This window comes from Cebus imitator, unplaced genomic scaffold (assembly GCF_001604975.1).
Source record: "Cebus imitator isolate Cc_AM_T3 unplaced genomic scaffold, Cebus_imitator-1.0 Scaffold128, whole genome shotgun sequence".
NCBI lineage: Eukaryota > Metazoa > Chordata > Mammalia > Primates > Cebidae > Cebus > Cebus imitator.
Genome location: NW_016107443.1, coordinates 2,611,546 through 2,632,276, shown reverse-complemented (window position 1 = coordinate 2,632,276; position 20,731 = coordinate 2,611,546). Strand labels below are relative to the sequence as shown.

At 39.8% G+C, this 20,731-nt stretch overlaps 1 protein-coding gene across 12 annotated transcripts in view; it reads left to right on the top strand.

Annotated features, from left to right (window-relative positions):
* Positions 1-20,731, top strand: part of BCLAF3 (BCLAF1 and THRAP3 family member 3) — an 83,498-nt gene that overhangs the window by 48,439 nt on the left and 14,328 nt on the right. For 3 of the 12 annotated variants that reach the window (XM_017540648.2, XM_017540650.2, XM_017540649.2), the window contains exons 9-11: positions 6,560-6,674; positions 8,190-8,279; positions 14,113-14,268. In XM_017540648.2, the coding sequence (XP_017396137.1) occupies positions 6,560-6,674; positions 8,190-8,279; positions 14,113-14,268 (361 nt within the window). Of the gene's footprint in view, positions 1-6,559; positions 6,675-8,189; positions 8,280-11,899; positions 11,951-14,112; positions 14,269-20,731 lie in introns of those variants that run through there. The other 9 variants (XM_017540652.2, XM_017540655.2, XM_017540651.2 and 6 more) reach the window with 8 other exon arrangements.

Sequence of the window (20,731 nt, the reverse complement as noted above, 5' to 3'; positions counted from 1 at the left end):
TTTTTCAGCTCCATGAAGTCATTTATATTCTTCCCTAAGCTGTTTATTTTCATTAGCATTTTTTCAAATCTTTTTTCAAGGTTCTTAGTTTCTTTGTATTGGGTTAGAACGTGTTCTTTTAGCTCAGAGAAGTTTATTACCCACCTTCTGAAGCCTGTTTCTGTCAATTCATCAGACTCATTCTCTATCCAGCTTTGTTCCCTTACTGGTGAGGAGTTGTGATCCCTTGGAGGAGGAGAGGATTCTGGTTTAGGTTGCTTTCATCCTTTTTGCACTGGTTTCTTCCCATCTTTGTGGATTTATCTACCTGTGGTCTTTGTAGTTGGTGACTTTCGGATGGGGTCTCTGAGTGGACGTCCGTTTTGTTGATGTTAAAGTTATTTCTTTCTGTTTTTTAGTTTTCCTTCTAACAGTCTGGCCCCTCTGCTGTAGGACTGCTGGAGGTCCACTCCAGGCCCTGCTTGCCTGGGTATCACCTGCAGCGGCTGCAGAACAGTAAGGGTTGCTGCCACTTTCCTCTTCTGTTATCTTCATCCCAGAAGGTTACCTGCCAGATGTCAGTCTCAGCTCTCCTTTATGAGGTGTCTCTTTGGATATACGGGAGTCAGGGAGCTGCTTGAGGAGACAGTCTGTCCCTTATGGGAGCTCAAGTGCTGAGCTGTGATCTCCATTGTTCTGTTCAGAGCTGCTGGGCAGGTACGTTTTAAGTCTGCTGCAGCGGAACTCATAACTGCCTTTTTTCCCAGGTGCTGTGTCCTGGGAAGGTGGGGCTTTATTTATAAGTTCCTGATGTGCTGCTGCCTTTTTTCAGAGATTCCCTGCCCAGCTAGGAGGTAGCCTAGTCACAGTCTGCCAGCAGAGATGTTGCTGAGCTGCTGTGGGCTCTAACCAGCTGCTGTGTGAACTTCCTTGTGGTTTTGTTTATAGAGGTATAGTTAGAACTGCCTCGGTTATGGTAGTCTGCCTCAGTAATGGCAGACTGCCTCTGTAATGGCGGACTGCCTCAGTAATGGCAGATTACCTCGGTAATGGCGGTCTGCCTTGGTAATGGAGGATTGCCTTGGTAATGGCGGACTGCCTCGGTAATGGTAGACTGCCTTGGTAATGGCGGACGCCCTTCCCCCAACAGAGCTGGACCGTCCTGGGTCCAGTTGCACTTGCTGCAAAACTCAATACAGAGCATTTCAGATTGCTGGTCTTTGTGGGGGTGGGACCCGCTCAGCCAGATCACCTGGCTCCCTGTTTCAGCCCCACTTTTTTCAGTTGAATGGGTGGCTCTGTATCCCAGGTATTCCAGGCGCCAGTTAAAATGGCCACCCAGATTTGTGTTAGTTTTTGTACGGAGACCCGCTGCACTGTCTGAAACAGCCATCCTGGCAACTCATAGCGCTTTTCAGCCTGGGAATCTCCTCGTCTGTGGGCAGTAATAACTCGTTTGGAAATGTGGTGATCACTCACCCTCTGCATTGTTCTCCCTGGGAACTGGACTCCAGAGCTGTTCCTATTCAGCCATCTTGGATCCTCCCCTGAGAATTCTTATTAATGGCTGAATAGTATTCCATTGTATGGCTGTATCGTATTTTGTTTATCCATTCACCAGTTGATGGACATTTGGTTTGTTTCTACTTTTTGTCTATTGTGAATAACTGTGCTGTGAACATTTGTTTGCAAGTTTTTGTGCAAATATCTGTTTTCATTTCTTTTCAGTATATAGCTAGGAGTGGAATTGATGAGTTTGATGGTAACTCTATGTTTAACTTTTTGAGGACCTGCCAGACTGTTTTCCAAAGTGGCTGCACTATTTTACATTTCCACCAGCAGCATGTGAAGGGTCTAGTTGCTCCACATCCTCACCAACTCTTGTTATTAATCTCTCACTTTATCCTAATTCAATTTCCTTATTTAAATAAGAAAAGTATTTTATCATTTTATCTTGAAATTCAACTTATAAAAATTGACCTCATTATATATTATGCTTTTATATAAACTTTAAAAATCAAGTCAGGGTAGTTTCCACAGAAATTCAAAAGAAAGGAAACATGATGAAATCATAAGTCATAGGATGTGATTTCTCACCTGTGTGGTTTTCCCTCAGAAGATTGTATGCAGCCTCTTTGTCTGTGTTGCTCACTGTTGTATCCCCGCTGCCCTGAGCTCAGTTCATATCTGTTGAATGAATGAATGAAGAATTTCCAAAGGAGTAGACAGCACAGAGGATACCTAAATTGTAATGCATTTAGATTTGGGTTACTATTCCCTGTTGCCTTAGGATCTTTCACAAGCAACCCTAACACTTGGGGGGTTCTCTACAGGTGCTCCTCAACTTACGATAGGGCAACATCCCGAAAACCCATTGTAAAGTAAAAAAATTCTAAGTCAAATCATCATAAGTTGGGGACGGTCTGTATTTGCTTCCACTTCTTATCAGTTTCTTACCCTGATTTCTCCATGTTTTCTCCTGGCACACTATTTCTGCCTTTTCTAACTGGAGCTATTAAGTTTCTTACAGTGTAATTGAGATGTTTTGTTATATAGATATGGAGGTGTTTGATAAAGTAGCTTAAAAATAGTATCAGTGGACTTGAAGAGGACATCAGATTGCCAAGAATTTGTTTTATTTTTTATTTTTATTTTTTAACAAGGATTTGGAAGGACAGACCATCGTTTTAGCTAGGCAAGTTATGGGAAAACATCAGTTTTTTTCTTGCTATTGCAACAATCATAATCTATACTGAAGTAGACTGAACTTTATAAAGATATTGTATTTATGTAGTTAACAGATATCTATATATTGATTTCTTTGTTCTAGTTACTCTTCTAAGGACTGGGGATATAGTGAAAAACTATACACAAACCTTTGTCTTCATGTTGCTTATAATTTAATGATAGAAGAAAGAAAATAAATACATGTCAGTGGAATGATAGGTGAAAATAAGGCAGAAGAGGAAATTTAATAGCAAAGAATGACATGTGTGATATGATTTTATTTATGGTAGTCATGGAGTACACTTAAGACTTTTTAAAAAATGTAGCTGGGTTGTGAATTAAGTGAGGGAGTTAGCCATAGGGTTATTTGAGGGGATAGTATTTCAAGAGAGGGAACAGCAAAAGCAAAGACCTTCAGACAGGCGTTTGCCTGTTTTTGCTTAAGGGATAGAAGAGGGACAGTGGGTTGCAACAAGGTAGAAACGGAAGAGAGTTAGTAGATGAGGCCAATCACAAAGGGCTTTGAAGGACTGAAGGACATGAAGACTTTCTATTTTATTCTGGATGAAGTTAGAAAACATTTTGGGTTCTAACCAGAGAAGAGACATAATCTCACTTAAATTTTAAAAGAAGAGGTATAATCTCACTTAAATCATTCTGGTTGCTGGGTGGAGAATGGACTGGAAGAGCTAGAGAAAAAAGTATTTCCTTCTCAAGTAATAAAAAGATCAGAGGTAGGAAATCTACGTGATAGGATTGACACAGTAGAGTGGATGCATCAGGGAACCAGGCTGCTTAGATCTTGTTCTTCCCATATCCTCTGTATGTAGCGTCTGCCTCATGGTCCAAGATGGGTATTTGTGTTCTACCCATCATTTCCTCATTCTAGCCTTTCTTTAAAGGCTTTCTGAAATTTATACATGATAACTTGGCCAAAATTTAGTACCATGGCCATGCCTAGCTGCAGGGCAGCTGGGAAATGGGTTCTTTAATCTGAGCATTCATTTGCCTGGTCAAAAATCAAATATCAAAGGATTTAATTTTTGTATTGTGGCAAAATATACATATCTTAAATTTACCTTTTTTTTTTCTGAGATGGAGTTTCACTGTGTCACCCAGGCTGGAGTGCAGTGGTGTGATCTCGGCTCACTGCAACCTCTGCTTCTTAGGTTCAAGCAATTCTCCTGCCTCAGCCTCCCAAGTAGATGGGATTATAGGCACCCGCCACCATACCCAGCTACTTTTTTGTATTTTTAGTAGAGATGGGGTTTCACCATGTTGGCCAGGCTGGTCTTGAACTCCTGACCTCAGGTGATCTGCCTGCCATGGCCTCCCACAGTGCTGAGATTACAGGTATGAGCCACCGCACCCAGCCATTTTAACCATTTTTAAGTGTAAAATTCATTGGCATTGAGTACATTCACAGTGTTTTACAATCATCACCACTATCCATTTCCAGAACTTTTTCATCTTTGCAAACAAACTCTGTTTCCATTAAACAGTAACTCCTCATTCTCTCCTCTCTGCAGCCTCTGGTAACCTCTATTCTTTCTGTCTATATGAATTTGCCTATTCTGGGTATCTCTGTAGAGTCAGACGATATTTGTCCTTTTGTATCTGGCTTCTTTCACTTAGCATAGTGTCTTCAGGGTCAATCCACATTGTATCATGTATCAGAGTTACATTCCTTTAAAAAAAAAATCATTCTCTTTTAAGGCTGAATAATATTCCATTGTATGGCTATACTACATTTTGTTTATCTGTTTTTCTGTTTGTGGACATTTGTATTGCTTACGCCCTTTGGCTATTGTAAATAGTGCTGTTATGAACATTGGTATTGTCATCTTTTTGCTTATAGTCATCCTAGTTAGTATAAAGTATTGTGGTTTTGATTTGCATTTCTCTAATGACTAATGATGTGGAGCATCTTTCCATGTGCTTATTGGCCATTGGTATGTCTTCGGAGAAATTTCTATTCAAATCATTTGCCCATTTTAAAGTCAAATAAAGTCTTTTTATTGTTGAAATGTAGGAGTTCTTTATATATTCTGGATACAGCTCCCTTATCAGATATAGGCTTTGCAAAGAGAATTTTAAAAAATCCATTGCTTCGTTTGCAGAAGTAGTCATACATGCTAATGGTAATCATCTGGAAAAATATAATGAAGTATAAAATCAAAAAATAAGTCATTCCTAATTTTACCAGAGGTGCCCACTGTTAATATTTAGTACATTTCTTGTCATTTATTTTTTCTGGGCACATATGTATATATTTTAAATAATTGAAATTATCCTCAATAAAAGCTTTGCATCTTACTCTTTTGACCTACTACTGTGAGCATTTTGACAAAACATAGGCCTTTTTAACATTTAAAAAAACCCTGAGTATCTATTCCATGTCCGGTTCTGGGATCAGAGCTGAGGCCACAAAATGAACCATCTGCAGTGCTTCCTCTGAAGGAATAGCAGCTTGTTCCATTAAACAGACAGGTATACCAGTAGTTACAAATACGGAGTGATAGGTGTTAAGACCCCAAAACGCTACGTGTGCACATAGCAGGGAGTACCTAGTCCACCTCAGAGGGGTTTAGGAAACTCTTCCTTGAAGAGATACAAATGGATCTAAATCTTTAAGTGAATCTAAGTAGATGGAAATGGTCACAGAAAGAACTGCACATTGCAAAGGTGTAGAAGCAGGAGAGATTGCTGTGTGCCGGGAACCACATGTACTTCAATATTCCCGGCTGGGCATGGTAGCCCACGCCTGTAATCCCAGCACTTTGGGAGGCTGAGGTGGATGGATCACTTGAGGTCAGGAGTTCAAGACCAGCCTGGCCAATATGGAGAAACCCTGTCTCTACTAAAAATACAAAAGATTAGCTGGGCGTGATGACATGTGCCTATAATCCCAGCTACTCGGGAGGCTGAGGCAGGAGAATCACTTGAACTCAGGAAACAGAGGTTGCAGGGAGCCAAGCGAGACTCTGTCTCAAAATAATAATAGTAATAAAAATAAATAAAATAAAATGAAAATTCCCGGAGCTCAGTGTGCCTGTTGGGGAGATGGGGATTATGATAAGAAGCATGGATGTTATCTTGTCGCCAATGGAGAATCCATGGGAAAGACTGAAGGTAGGCCTGGGGAAGACACAGGAAGGAGCTGAGAAGCATTGTGGAGAGATGCAGGATGTGACAAGGAGAGGAATCCCCAAGGGCTGTGGAAGTGAGGCTTTAGTGATAGGAGGAAGAGCCCAAGGAAGGACCTCCCTCCGGGATAGGGCTGCCTGAGAGGAGCCCTTTGTGGCCTCAGAACCTGGTGAAGACGGGAGAGAGGAGGATGTCCTTCGCTGCTGTGGCCCTGCAGTGTCAGAGACCTCAGCTCTGCCAGTGAGGGGACCTTGAGCCAGTCATACACCTTGCCTCTGATAAATGGGCTGGGTCTTGAGCCATTGGTGCTTCTACCAGTGAGAGCCTGTCAGCAAGAGGGGGAGGAGAGGCAGTGCTACCAAAGGTTCTACAGCAGTAATTATCTTTCCTCAGAATATACATTTCACATATGGTTTCAGGGCTTACAGCCCCCAGGAAGCCTGTCCTTAGACTCCAGATTGAGAACCCTGATCGAAGGAGTGTTTTTCCCCATTGCTAACTTCCAACTTAGCTAAATATTTGTTGGAAAATGAGGGGCTTAGCCCTAATGACTATAATTTGTAATTTCAGTAGTAATAGATCATTGAGATTTTACTCTTGTGCTATTTTAATTGTCTCTGAAGGGGCTTTTAAAAATTATTCTTGTTTATTTGTTGGAAAAAGGTATGCTAATAAAATATTCTTATTTTCTCTCTTTCTTTATTAGGGATGATCAGAATTCCAGTTTTTCAAAGGTAAAGAATATTCATACTGATGGATTCCAAACACCCACACATTTTATAAAATCAAATTTTAGAAAATTTATTGAAAAACCTTACATGGTAAGATCGCAGTTCCAAAATTTTCATTTTTATAATTTCTTCTCCAATATATCAAAATGTACAGGAATCACCAATATTTTTCATTTTTGTAACTGTTCATTAAGTACATAAGATTCTGTTGATGCTTAAAGTTATTATGACAGAAGAAATAGTCATCTCTTACTTGATTTAGTATGACTTTATTGGATTAATTTAATAAATCTAGCTTTCTTAAGATTTTTTGGGGGACCAGGTGCAGTGGCTCATGCTTGTAATCCTAGCACTTTGGGAGACCAGGCAGGAGGATTGCTTGAGCCCAGGAGTTCAAGACCAGCCTGGGCAACATGGTTAGACCTCATCTCTACAAAAAATAATAATAATAATAAAAGAAAAAAAATCAAAAAAGATGATTTGAGAACAACTCTTAAGATCTTTTCGAACATATTTATTAAGGCATAATTTACATACCATAAAATTCACCCATTTTAGGTGTACAATTTAATGATTTTTAGTAAATTAACCAACGTGTGCAACCATCACCATAGTCCAGTTTTAGCATATTTTCATTACCCAATATGAGTCCTCATGCCTGTTTCATTACTGCCCGTTATCACCCCCAGCCAACCACTAATCTACTTTCTGTCTTGAAGATTTGCCTTTTTATAGGGCAGCTAGCTTCCGTAAGAACAGGCAAGCAATGATAAGAAAGATGGAAGCCAGAGTCGGTAACCTAATTTCACAAGTAAAATCTCATCCTTTACCGTATTCTTTTTGCAAGAAGTAAGTTCCTAGGTCCTGCCCACACTTAAAAGGAGGGATAATTGGTAGGATCACTGGGAGCCACGTCAGCAGTTACCTAGTACAGTTCTCCCTCCTATGTCAGCAGTTACCTAGTACAGTCTGGCCAGACTCCACAGAAAGTGGAAATAATAGAAGGTGATAAGACTATCGATTTTAGAAAAAGAAAATCATCTTGAGAATGGACCCCACCTTTTCTCTTTCCACCAGAGGATTTAGGTTCTTTATAGTTACAGGCTTACTAATGTAGTTCTTTCTCTTATTTCTGATACTTTTCTAGCCATGGCAAGAGCATCACCTCAAATCAGTTACCTGAGTCAGCAAAACCTGCATCCTGCAATGTTGAGGATTTGTGTTCTACTTAGGCAGTAGGAACCCTTTAGCAACTCCTGATAGTAACGTGTTTATTTCTCTCCTAGGTGCCTGAATCAATGCTAGATGTATCATCCATTTTCTCAAATCCACCCATTATGTTATACACGAGTATTTTTTATGCTTGTTACAGGCATAAATGATCCTGGCCCCTCACAAACTAGCATGGATCACGTTAGTCAAGGGTCAAGAGTCAAGTTAGCATGGGTTAAGGAGGTGATGTGTATGTGCTCCTACAGCTAAGCTCCCTGCTCTCTGCTTTCTGTTCTTAATCCTGTACATTTAAAATGTGTTTTCTAATGGTAAAACAAGCTTTTAAAATAAGTTTTAAGGCTATTAACCCATACTACCACTTTTTTCATGCAGAATTATACTACGCAGAGAAAAGACATAATTACTCACAAACCATTTGAGGTTGAGGGAAACCACCGAAACACAAGAGTAAGACCTTTTAAGGTATTGAGTGTTGTTTTCCATTTAATTCCGGCTTTGGTTTTATGCTTTGGACATCATGTTTTAAGTGTTAGTAAATCAAGAGCTGTTTTGTAATATGTTTTCAGATGGTAGGTATAAACTAGTATTTCTGGACATTTATAGTCAACCATTATCAATTTATTGATAACCCCTTTCCTTAGGACTTGATTTTCAACTTTTTTTTTTTTTAACCAGGGAATCCTTTTCCAAATATTACATGGAAACACAAATACATGAAACAGATGCAGGTGGAGTGGCTCTAGGTGGGGAGGTGGGCAAGGTTGTAGACCCTCCCTTTAAGCTAGTACCATTACCTCTAAGATATATGTGCAGAGCTGTAAAGCTTTCTCCAAGATTCACAGATTGAAAAACCTGCCATGGACACATAACCCTCAGAGGCCTTCTGTATCATCACAGGAAGATTCTGGTCCTGGTAGCTTTGTTAAAGCATATTTTTTCACACTCTAATTATTTGTACACCTATGCCTGATGTGAATGATAATTTTTAATCAACCAATATGTTTGATTATCCAGAACACCTCATCTTCCAAATATATGGAGTAAGAATTGCTATATTTCTTTTTTTTTTTTTTTTTTTTTTTTTTTTTTGAGACAGAGTCTTCCTCTGTGGCCCAGGCTGGAGTGCAGTGACGTGATCTTGGCTCACTGCAACCTCCGCCTCCCTGGTTCAAGCTATTCTCCCGCCTCAGCCACCCAAGTAGCTGGGATTACAGGCAAGCGTCACCATGCCCAGCTAATTTTTGTAGTTTTGGTAGAGACAGGGTTTCACCATGTAGGCCAGGCTTGTCTCGAACTCCTGACCTCAAGTGATCACCCACCTTGGCCTCCCACAGTGCTAGGATTACAGGCATGAGCCACCATACCTGGTCCAAGGTATTATATTTCTGTCACCTTGCTCACAAAAGTTGAAGTGCTTTTAAAATCAATTTTGATAATTTCTTGCCTATAATAGGTACTTTATTAATATTTTTCCACTCATATTGTCTCCCTCCTCTAAATAGAGGAAAGAATTTGAGCTTTTTGTGTAAAAGTGGCAGGAAAGCTTGATAGAGTAGTTAGCTCATTAGGAGGAAGTCAGTATGAACAGAAAAGTAGCATAAACTATCCCTATCCCAAAATTATTGATTAGAAGGGTAGTTGAGCGATCTTCTTTTAATACTTGGCTTCTTGAGAGTCAAAATTTATACATGTTGAAAGATTTTATTCAATGAGAATAACATAGTTTGTAGGCATTGAATAGAACATTTTTAGCCAATAGTTCGTGTACCTAAGAACACGTGTGACATGAAGTTTTTAAAAATAATTATGGCCATAGAATATATACATATGTTTTATAATATCTTTTGGTCTCTTGAGTAATGGAGCATCAAATCAACTGAAAATATGATGTCTGCATAACTTATAGACAATATAGTTGGGCGTTCAGATCTAAGTGCTTCCTACATGTTGTTCTCATTGGTCAGATATAGTTGATTATAGTATTTTTCTAAGATGATCATAAGATTTATTTCCTGTTACCTTTTTCCCTTAAGGGAAGATACTTTAATTCATAGAAAAGTGTTTTCAAGATATATGTAATAACATTACCTCTGGAGCAATCATTTAAAGTTATGTAATGTTACATGAATGCTTAGAAGTGTACAATTCTTTGTAGTAATATAGTGGGAAGAAATAGTCCTTCCTAAGAAAAGGAAACATTTTGGCTGGCTACTGTAGCTCGCACCTGTAATCCTAACACTTTGGGAGGCTGAGGTGGGTGGATCACTTGACCTCAGGAGAGTTTGAGAACAACCTGGGCAACATAACAAAAACCCATCTCTACAAAAAATATAAAAATTAGCTGGGCATAGTGGCATACACCTGTAGTCCCAGCTACTCAGGAGGGTGTGGTCGAAGGATTGCTTCAGCCTGGGAGGAAGACGTTGCCATGAGCCGAGATTGCGCTGCTTCCCTTAAGCCTCAGCGACACAGTGAGAAAACCTGTCCGAAAAGAAAAAAAAAAAAAAAAAAAAAAAAGGAAATATTTTGCTAAAATTTACTTTTTACACGAATTGAACTAGTTCAAAGCCAGATAGTAATAACCTTAGAAGACATGTAGAAATGGACCTTGTCAGTCTCAAGATTATCTCTGATGTGTCAAGTTTGTGCAGATAGCCTTAACATTAGTGTCTCATTATAATTCTTTTACCTGAAATTTTCTGTAGCCTTAAGAAAATAATTGAAAAATAGGACTGGCATAAATATTTTTTTTGTAAAATTATGTGCTCCATTATGTGTGACATACCCATTTCTGAAATAATTGTGGAAGAGGAATCTACTTAGTTTTGTTGACCACTCCATTGTAATACATCGTTGTGCATTTGTTTTCCCAATATGGCTCATGATCTGTTTCCTGTTATTAAGTACTCTGAGGATGGAACTTAAGTCAACCAAACACTAAATTTCAAAAAGAATAAAATCAATTTCTATGGCCAAGTCTTTGAAAATTATTACAGAACCTTAACATTGTACTTGTTCTATTTAGATGTCTATATATTAGGCTCTAATTTTAAAGCCGTAATTCAGTCTAGCATACATTTTGTCTTTCACTAAATTAGTAGATTAATATTTTTGATGTTATGGGTCTTGCGCAGCCAGTTCTCCCCTTTCACAACTTCATAACTGTCTTCTTTTTAAAAAGCAGCAGCAGCTCCAGCAACAACAACTCACCTGGCTAAGACCCAATCTCTTTTCCTTCTGGCATTGCTTTAGTTGCTGGTTAATCTGAACTTTATTATCAAAGAGGAAACAAGTAGGGTTTAAAGAGGGTTGTTATTTAATGTAGCTATTGTAGTGTTTGTAAACAATTTTATTGACTTCTTTAGAGGTTAATAGTGTATCCAACCTTATAATAGTTTATTTAGGAGTTATTGTTGTTTAGCTCTTCATGTTGAGGAAATCTTGACTCATATGTGGCCGGGCGCAGTGGCTCATACCTGTAATCCCAGCACTTTGGGAGGCCGAGGTAGACAGATCACTTGAGGTCAGGAGTTTGAGACCAGCCTGGCCAACATAGTGAAACCCTGTCTCTACTAAAAATACAAAAATTAGCTGGGCGTGGTGGCACGTACCTGTGGTCCCAGCTACTCTGGAGGCTGAGGCAGGAAAATCGCTTGAACCCAGGAGGCAGAGGTTGCAGTGAGCGCAGATTGCACTACTATACTTCAGCCTGGGTGACTGAGTGAAACTCTTATCTAAAAAAAAAATATTGACTCATATCTGTAAAAGTATATAAATATTTATTCAGACCCTAACTTTCTATAAAAGAAATGTGCTTTTGTTTGCTTTTGTAATTTTAGCTTCTGTTTTCAGCCTTAATTGTTTACAAATAATAAACTCTTTTCCTGAAACATTCTAAAAGGGGCCACTATTAGCTTCATCCATTTGATTGGACCCTGATCGTGTAGTAGTTGGAATGTGACTCAGGGAGGTTTTTTATTGAAAGCAAAGAAATAATTTGATTTAAAGACAAAACTCTTCCCATGCAACTTTGTGATGAAACGTTTATATGTAGCTAGGTTATGTTTTCCGTTTTACTTGAGAAAATTGGGAAGATGAAAACAAATTAGCAGATAATAAAGTTTATATATCTTGTGAGTAAAATTCTCATTTTATTAAAAAAACACATTTGGGAAGAAATTTAGTATGCAATGGCTGCTATTTTAAAGATATAGAATTCACAGCTTTTATTCTGACCTTTGTACCTACCTAATAAATGAACACTGGTTGAGTTCTTAACTCCTGAGTGGTGAGGCGAGATGGAAGAATAAGACTTCCTGCTTGTGCCATTCAAACTAAATGCTCTTTTGTGCTTTTCAAGCATGAAGAGCCCTTTTCCTGGATCTTGGTAGACTCCTGTTGGCAAAAGCAGAAGGAGTAGCTGCCCCTCCGGTGCTCAGACCCAGCATCTCTGCTAAATTGTCAGCCCCCAAAGGAAAAGAGGTGGATCTGTTTATTCTTTATACCTTGCATATAATATTAGGTATGAATTTTGTTAAACAAGCTCAGAACAATTACTATGCCTGAGAGTACGCTGGGTCACCAAAGTCTTTCCTTCTCTACCATCTCTCTCTCTACTTCTTGGAATTAGATTTCCCAATGTTTAAGTTACGTTGAACTGGTCTTGTTAAAAGTTTCATTTGGCCCAGGGTTTCTTTTCATATGTCTTCACATTTATTTTCTGTAGGAGAATTTAATTGAACGATTTGGGGGGAGAAATCCCTTTCATAGCCAAGAGGTTAATGCAGCTTCTTCCATTAAGTTGGCAAGTAGCTAAGGTTTTAAGATTTAGCAGGGCAGAGATAGACTCCATCTATGAACCTTTGCGCCACTGCTCCCATCTGTTTTAGATTATTCTAGGAGGATGCTTGGAAATGCAGGCAGATACGAGCAGTGTGTGATATGGGGGAGTGAGGGAGGGAGATTTGGAGAATTGTTTGGGAAGGTTTGGAGGGGATCAGTTCATGACTGACAAAACTGAGGACTGTTTTCCTCTCCCACCCCCAGCAGTGAATTAACAAGGGACTGTTTCTCTTATCAACCACGTGGGAAACACACAAATATTCATTGTCCTCTTATCTAATTACTGCTGGACAGTATGCAGGCTAGGAAATGTTCTTTTTAAGTAATGGGTCTTTTGTGGCAAAGAAAGATTTGTTTGAAGGTTATTGACAGAAATAAAGTTAAAATAAGTTTTTGATCCTTAAATATATATTGATACTTTATATCTTTTCCCCTCGTTGGGATTTGATAGATTTCACTATGAATCAGAAGAATAATTTTAGTTCATTAGAAGTTCTGAAAATTTTATTTTGTTAACATGGTGAATTTCAAGAATTAGTTTCAAATTCTTTTTTTATTTTTTGTAGAGATGGGGTGTCGCTTTGTTGCTCAGGCTGGTCTTGAACTCCTGGCCTCAAGTGATCCTCCCACCTCAGCCTCCCAAAGCTAGAATTATAGGTGTGAGCCACTGTACCCACCCTCAAATTCTTTTAACTTAGTTTTTAAATTTGGTATGATGTAGATTTTTTTTTTGAGTCAGGGTCTCACCCTGTCACCCAGGCTGGAGTGTGATGGCACAATCACAGCTTACTGCAGCCTCTACCTCCCAGACTGAAGCTATCCTCCCACCTCAGCCTCCTGAGTAGCTGGGATTACAGGCATGAGCCACCATGCCTAGCTAAGAATAAAAAATTTAAAAAAAAATGTATATATATATTGATATGTAAAATGAGCTAGGAAGCCAGTTTGAGAGAAACATACTTTCTCACCATCATTAACTCTTTCTCTTTTAGTATCTGTAAGGCCTAGAATCCAGGACAGCTCTAAGTACCAGACAGTTTTTCATCTGTTGTTTGTTTTTGAGACAGGGCCTCACTCTGCCACCCAGGCTGGAGTGCAGTGGCGATCTTTTGTGCTTTTCCAGCACAGAGAGAGCAGTTGCTTGCTGCAACCTCCGCCTCCTAGGTTCAAGCAGTTCTGCCTCAGCCTCCCAAGTAGCTAGGATTACAGATGCCCGCCACCATGCCTGGCTAATTTTTATATTTTCTGTAGAGACAGGGTTTCACTATGTTGGCCAGGCTGGTCTCAAACTCCTGACCTCAAGCCATCCACTTGAGGAGTTTTCCTCAGTCTCCCAAAGTGCTGGGATTACAGGCATGAGCTACCGCACCCAGCCACTCACTCATCTGTTTACTAATAAAGTAGACTTGGAAGGTGTAGTTTTAACATTTAATTCCATTTTTTCCCTTCACAGAGCAACTTTAGAGGTGGCAGATGCCAGCCCAATTATAAATCAGGCCTGGTACAGAAGAGCTTGTACATTCAGGCTAAGTATCAGCGTTTACGGTTCACTGGCCCAAGGGGATTTATCACTCATAAATTCAGAGAAAGATTAATGAGAAAAAAAAAGGTTAGTTGAATTATGATGATTTAAAAATGTTGAGTGACTTTTAAACTCCTAAATTATCTATGTTCATTAGATAAATTGGTTTATCATTTAATTTTAAGAAACAACCTGGGTTTTTTAATGTTCTTATTGCATGATAGTTGCATAAGAACTTCAGGGAGTAATGGTAATACAGTTGTGAGATTGCGCAACCTTAAAATGCTTTTAGGTATTATCCCTTAAATACTTTGCATATACTAGCTATTTGAACTTTTGACTTTAGAATTTCTGTTGTATGGTTAATCTTTGAAATGGAAACTCAGATAAAGCCTTTTAACTGATATATTTTAGTCTTATACAATGGGAATTTTCTGAGCGCCAAAAAATTATTGAACTGAATATATACAAAGGGTGCATAATGGCAGAATACACTAACTCTTTTCCCCATTCATATATATTTTTGTTGTGGTAAAATACGTATAATATAAAATTTGCCATTTTAACCATTTTTAAGTGGCATTAAATACATGCAGTTCGGTGACACTAATTTCATTAACACTGCTTTGCAATCATCACCATTATATGCTCCTTTTCAATTTATTTTTTTAATTGGCAAGTAAAAATTATACATATTTATGGTGTTCAACATGATGTTTTGATATATGTATACTTCATGGAATAGCTAAATCAAGCTATTTAAAATATATAGTACCTCATGTACTTATTTTTTTGTGTTGAGAACACTTAAAATCTATTCTCTCAGCAATTTTCAAGTGTACAATATATTGTGATTACCTATAGTCACCATGATATATAGAATACATCTTGTGAATGTATTCTTCCTGTGGAACAGAAATTTTGTGTTGATATTTTTACCAACTTCTTCCCAATCCCCCAGACTCTGGTAACCACCATTTTACTCTGTTTCTATGAGTTTGACTTTTTTTAGAGTCTATATATAGGTGAGATTATGTGGTATTTGTCTTTGTGTACCTGGCTTATTTCACTTAACATAATATCCTTCAGGTTCATCCATGTTGTCATAAATGACAAGATTTCCTTCTTTTTAAGGCTGAATGATATTCCATTGTATATATACACATTTTCTTTATCCATTCATCCACTGATAGATACTTAGGTTTATTCCATTATGCTAACGCTTAATGTGTTTTTTTATAACTCCCCAAACTTGTTAATCACTCTTTTTTTAATTTTTTGAGACGGAGTTTTGCTCCATTGCTCAGGCCGAAGTGCAGTGGCATAATCTTAGCTCACTAAAAACTCCGCCTACTGGGTAGGAGTGATTCTCCTGCCTCAGCCTCCGAAGTAGCTGAGTTTACAGGTACCTGCCACCACGCCCGGCTAATTTTTGTATTTTTAGGAGAGACGGGCTTTGACCATATTGGCCAGGCTGCTCTTGAGCTCTTGATCTCATGTGTTCCACCCACCTCAGCCTCCCAGTGTGCTGGGATTACAGGCATGAGCCACCGCACCTGGCTGATAAATCTGAATGTTAATAAAAAGTTTCTTGTTAATTGGAATTGCATATTCTTTTAGCTGTGGATTAATTTTACTTGAATTAACCATGTTAGTATTTGAAAATTCAGCATAAAGCCGGGAGTGGTGGCTCATGCCTGTAGTCCCAGCACTTTGGGATGCTGAGGAGAGAGGATTGCTTGAGCCCAGGAGTTTGAGACTAGCCTGGGCAACATAGTAAGACCCTACCTCTACAAATTTTTTTTTTTTTAACTGGGCATGGTGGTATGTGCCTATAATTCCAGCTACTTGTGAGGCTGAAGTGGGAGGATCACAGGGCTGTGTGAGCCGTGATAGTGCCACTGCACTCCAGCCTGGGTGACAGAGTGAGACCTGAAAAAGAAAAGAAAGAAAGAAGGAAAATGTAGCATAAATGTGGCATAAAATTCACTTCTACAAAATGATTATATTTTAAATGAGAATTGCAGGGCATAGTGGTACATGCCTGTAATCCCAACTACTTGAGAGGCTGAGATGGGAGGATTGCCTGAGCCCAGGAGTTCAATGCCAGCCTGGGCAACATAGCAAGACCCCGAACTATAAAAAAAAAAAAAAACAGGAAAAGAAAGAAATGAGAACAGTAGCATTATATTAGTTAAGTGAGGCATGTTTGTCACTTCGTAGACTCATTTTTGTTCATGATTTTAGGCTAATATTTTCTTCTGAGAAATGTGTATATCTCTGGTATTGCTATTGAATAGCCCAAATGTGGTTTTACAACTTTATAATCATAAATGTTTCCTTAAATATTTATGCTTTTGAAGCCTTTACACCGAGCTTGCTTAGTGATTTTAGTAAATCTCGAGACTTTTCAAAAGATGGATGAGTAGAATGAAGTTGGCAACTTATTTTTTTATGTTTTAGAGTTAAAGAGAATACCTTCTGTCACACACATACACCCCCAGTTTTAACTGACTACCTGAGAAGAGGTTTCTAATTTTACCATGTATGTCACACTTAACATGATATCCTTCAGGTTCATCCATGTTGTCATAAATGACAGGATTTCCTTCTTTTTAAGGCTGAATGATATTCCATTGTATATATACACATTTTCTTTATCCATTCATCCATTGATAGATACTGAGGCTGATTCCATTATGCTAACGCTCAATGTATTTTTTTTGTAACTCCCCAAATTTGTTAATAACTCTTTTTTTTAAATTTCCTAATAGTTTTAGGAAAGCTGCCATTTATTTATTTATTAAGTTTTGAGATGGAATTTTGTTCTTGTTTCCCCTGCTGGAGTACAGTGGCATGATCTTGGCTCGCTGCAACCTCCACCTCCAGGTTCCAGTGATTCTCCTGCCTCAGTCTCCTGAGTAGGTGGGATTACAGGCACCCGCCATCACGCCTAGCTAATTTTTGTATTTTTAGTAGAGATGGGGTTTCACCATGTTGGCCAGCTGGTCTCGAACTCCTGACCTCGTGATCCACCCGCCTCGGCCTCCCAAAGTGCTGGGATTATAGGCGTGAGCCAACACGCTTGGCCCCATCTCTTTTTTAAAAAAAGTGTTAATGGAATCATTTTCCCATCTCATATATTTCCCCACCGTCAGGCTGTGCCAGGGCTTAGAAAGAGATGCTGCTTCTCTTCCTGCCGTGTGTGGCAAGTTTCTTTGCAGCAGACCTTTCAGATATTTGTTCCCATTTACAGATGGCAGCCTGACTGTTCTCAGGGAAGCTAGTCATTGATTTTCACTCAAGGAAAAAGGCTGAGGCAGGCCTTCTCTTCCGTTGCAAGGTTGGGTTTCTGGTACATGGTGTCTGTCTGTCTTCTGTTCGCTGTGTACTAAACTTAGAGTTTTAGCTTAACTCTATTTTTGCTCCATCTTTTTCAGTGATTTGGGGCTGCTGAGTGCTTACCTGACTGTCTGCTTCAGCTTATAGTTTCTATATATTCATTAATCTTGTTCCATTTTGTCATTCTTTTCTTTGCCTCAGTTTGCCCAATTCCTGCTGACCACCCCATTCTTCCAGACTACATTGCTCACCAGCCTGCTTCACGGCAAATAGAAATCAGAAATCAGGCCTTCATCATAGGACATAAGAAGTATATCCTAGAAGAAGCTACAGCCCACTACGGGTCTCCAATCTTTAGGCCTAGACTTTTTGTATCATCTAAAATGTTGCAGTTGTAGTTAGGTTCAGCACTGGTCACAGCCTCACCTTCCTGTTGCCTTTCATGGCCATCTGGCTGCATTAGCAGTATCTCCACACACTGGATTTTTTAAAAAATTAGTGTCTACTATTCTGTCAGCATCTACTACCTGTTTTTCTTAGGCCCACCCTTCTGGATGCTGCTTCATATATCTTTCTATTACAGCCACTTTGACATGGCGTTTTCCAATCTGGCTACTATCAGTGCCTGCAAGCAAGCCAGAGCCAGAATTTTTATAGATTTGTGTTTTAACAAAGCCCAGCTCTACAAGTACAACGTCAACTCAGGTACCTTACTGTTGGCACCCTACTCAATAACTAGGCTCTTCTCTCCTAGCCTTTAGAGAAAGGAATGAGGCATTGAAGCTGTTCTGTTTGTGCCAAGGTCTGAACTAAGATATCTGAGACTAACTCGGCCTTACAGCTGTCCCAGTAGTATTGTGTACTCTGAAATCCCATTCCATGTGTATAGACTGATGGCTTAGATCTATTAGTCCATTTTATCTCAGGCCTTTGTGCCCTCAGAAAAAGAATGAAGGCCTGGAGACTCTGGCTTCTTCCAATGTTGCTTTCCCTTTCCCTTAACTTAGGGACATTTTTCCTCAAGTAGGGTTACTGGGTGTGAGATACCATTTATATGACTTTTCATCCCAAGCTTTAGCATCAGAGGGAACTTTGAAGGTTCGTCCCTAGAGAGACATCTTAGTCTGAACAGCATCTCTGTACCGCTTTGGCTTTTTGCCCTGCTAGAGAGTTCATTCTTTTGGCAGTTTTTAGACCACCACCTAGACTCATTAAGGATGCATCATTAATTAATCTAAGTGCCCTGGAACCTTCTTGAGCCCGAACTTGGTTATGAACCTACTTATTCCCATATTCCTTAAAGTGCACCAGGAAGATTTAGACAGATCTTGTCTGGACTCCTTACTTCCCTGCCATCTTGAAATGCTGGGGTGATCAGTCATGACTGGGAGATTTTGCGTTTCTTAATCTCTGTTTCAGTCTGGTGACTGTGCCATCCTATGGCATGCACTTCCTGTCTCCAACACAAAACAGCCTCGGGTAGTGGTGGTGGTAATCCTAAATGTGTTCCTAATACATCCTCTGCATCCACTTAGCAGAATGATAGTGGCTTCCCTAAAACTCCATTGGCTCCCCAGCTGCCTACAAAGCAGTCAGATTCCCAAGCAGTAGTAGAAAAGTATGGAATGGAAATTCTTTCTCATTCATCATGTACTTGTCATATTCCATTCTGGCACCCTGAGCCCTTTTACTGTGTTTACTTTCTCTTGGATTCTGTGCTTGGGCTGGAAGATTGAAGAGGTGGGAGGATTGTCTGTTACTACCTGGAATAAGGCTCATCTTTAATCCACTAGCATTCAGAAATACCCCCAGGAAGCATCCTCTGCTCATCATAGAAAGTTTTAAGAAACTCTTGAGAGTCTGATTATATACTAGATTAGAACAAAGAACCTAGTAAGAGTTCATGAAGTCACCTCTGTGAACATTGCCTCTGAAAAGCTGTCAGTAATTGTGCATTTGGTCAGGAAGTCAAGGAGTTCCAAGGCAGTAGAGATCCAAGGAGCATTCTCCAGCCATCCTCAGGTGCTGTGGTGCCTACCAGAGTTCTGCCCATGGATAGGAAAGGAAGAGAGAAGAGGGCATAATGACAGTGCAGGAAGGAAGTTAGAGACTGGGATTCATGGTTTTAGGGGTTGAAAGAAACCTTGAAAGTCATGGGATACAAAGATAGAACAGGAACCACGATCAGCTGAATCAACAGAAATCTAGTAGTATACACTTGTCAGGTCCCTTGAGCTGAAATGTGCCAGGGTGCAAAGGAAGTGTTGGATAACGGCATCATCACCTTCAAGCACTGAGCATCCGGAGCCTCCAGTTTCACTACCTACCTCTCTGCCTTCTCTATCTTATTTGGTGGTTTCTCTTCCTCCGTGCATTCTTTTAAAATGTAAGCATTTCCTAGTGTGATGTGATATCATTCTCTTTTCTTAATCCTCCTACTTGTCTTAACTGCCCTTACCTCCTCCCAAGATTTCAGCCATCACCTCTGTTGATACCTTCAACCCTGACTACTCTCCAGACCTCTAGCTTTTCAGCTGCCTCCCAGACACCCTCACATGGATGTCCTAAAAGCACCTCAAATTTAACATGTTTAAAATCAAACTTGCAGCCGAGCATAGTGGCTCATGCCTGTAATCCCAGCACTTTGGGAGGCTGAGGCAGGTGGATCACTTGAGGCTGGGAGTTCAAGACCAGCCTGGCCAACATGGTGAAACCGCATCTCTACTAAAAAAATACAAAAACAGCTGGGCGTGCTGGTGCGCACCTGTAATCCCAGCTACTCAGGAGGCTGAGGCACGAGAATTGCTTGAACCCGGGAGGCGGAGGTAGCAGTGAGACAAGATCACATCACAGCACTCCAGCCCAAGCGACAGAGCAAGACTCCATCTCAAAAAAAAATCAAACTTGCTCTGAAACATGCTACAGCATGAAAGACCCTTAAAAATATGATGCTGGCCGGGTGCAGTGGCTCACGCCTGTAATCCCAGCACTTTGGGAGGCCGAAGCGGGCAGATCACAAGGTTAAGAGATCGAGACCATCCTGGCCAACATGGTGAAACCCCATCTCTACTAAAAAAATACAAAAATTAGCTGGGCATGGTGGCACATGCCTGTAGTCCTAGCTACTTGGGAGGCTGAGGCAGGAGAATTGCTTGAACCTGGGAGGTGGTGGTTGCAGTGAGCCGAGATTGCACCACTGCAGTCCAGC